The 1,173-nt window shown below is 46.1% G+C and overlaps 1 protein-coding gene across 1 annotated transcript in view; it reads right to left on the reverse strand.

The window, feature by feature from the left end:
* Positions 1-327: 327 nt before the first annotated feature.
* Positions 328-1,173, reverse strand: part of LOC122264701 (glycerate kinase-like) — a 2,800-nt gene continuing 1,954 nt past the window's right edge. The window contains exons 3-4 of the mRNA XM_086550346.1: positions 887-1,173; positions 328-722 (exon numbers count right to left, since the gene is read on the reverse strand). The exon at positions 887-1,173 is cut by the window's right edge and continues 1,242 nt beyond it. Of these exons, the coding sequence (XP_086406472.1) occupies positions 554-722; positions 887-1,173 (456 nt within the window). The 3' untranslated portion in view covers positions 328-553. The remainder of the gene's footprint in view (positions 723-886) is intronic.

Here is a 1,173-nt window from a genome sequence, read left to right on the forward strand (position 1 = left end):
TATTTTAAAAATCCACACCAAATAAGGAAAAAAGTGCAGGACCGTGATGCGAGAAATGCGAATCTCACGCAAGTGGACTAGTCCAGAGGGCGTCCGACATGATACACATAGATTTCACCAAGGAAGAGTCACCTATGTGCACAATTGGGCGTTTTACGGGGCATTAGGGCCCACGTTTTCTTTAAAATGTGTTCTAAAAGCCAGGGGAAATTCGTGTGAGGAAGTCTATTAGATAATATAAACATTCGGTTTCACAGCCAAGCCCATTTGGATGGATTATAATATCCCAAACATTTTGAGAAGTGAATAAATTATTTTCAGTTTTGGATGTGTTTCGTATCATATTTATTCAAGAAATAAGTTAAAATAAGATAACAACAACAAGCATTAAGATCAGTAACATTTAACATGAAACGTATCCTCAGAAATTTTTGAATACAGTTTGTGACGAATAGAATAGTTCAAACACTTTATCAGACGTTTTTCGCCTCACACTTTTTTACAAGAACATCATATCAAAAAGGTACCACAGTAATAATGTAATCACTGAGTCTTAGGCCTTCACCAGGAGGACATGCAGGTCCATGACATTAGTGCCGGTGTGTCCTGGGAGAAGGTGATAGCGACCGCCTGATAGATTCCTGAAGAAAGTGTAGGAATCGCTGTTGGCGAGACTCTCCTCGGGCGAAAGTCCTTGTTCAATCGCCTCCGACACTGTAGACCTGCAGGAGGTGTTAAGAATGTTATTTAAAGGAGATACAGATGATTTGCCTTGTCATTTTCTGGTTATCTGAGTTTTTGATTCAGAAATGGGGAACATTATAGAATCATGCTAGAATGTGGAATATATGACTGGAGCAGATAGAACCTTAGCTAGGAGACGTACCTGTGTCCTCCTGTCGGCAGCGACCTCCAGAAGGCAGCGGCTCCTGCAGCAGGCGTCGGCCCGTCGATTCCGTCTGTGGCTCCCGACAGCACGAGAGCCTCACCTGTCTGGCCTGCCATCGCCCCTTCCAGTGCAACCCCTGCCGCGAGTGCCACTTCTTGGTTCCTGCCGCCTCGACCCCCCTTCCCCCGCACAGTGCTGGTGGGTTCTCCCCCCGTCACCACAGCCACAGCTCCGCTGCCGAAGCGAGCTCTGACGATGGCTGAGCTCAGCTCTCTCCATTCGGA

The sequence above is a fragment of the Penaeus japonicus genome, unplaced genomic scaffold (assembly GCF_977035675.1).
Source record: "Penaeus japonicus unplaced genomic scaffold, GWHDUDI00000001_assembly GWHDUDI00000023, whole genome shotgun sequence".
NCBI classification, from domain to species: domain Eukaryota; kingdom Metazoa; phylum Arthropoda; class Malacostraca; order Decapoda; family Penaeidae; genus Penaeus; species Penaeus japonicus.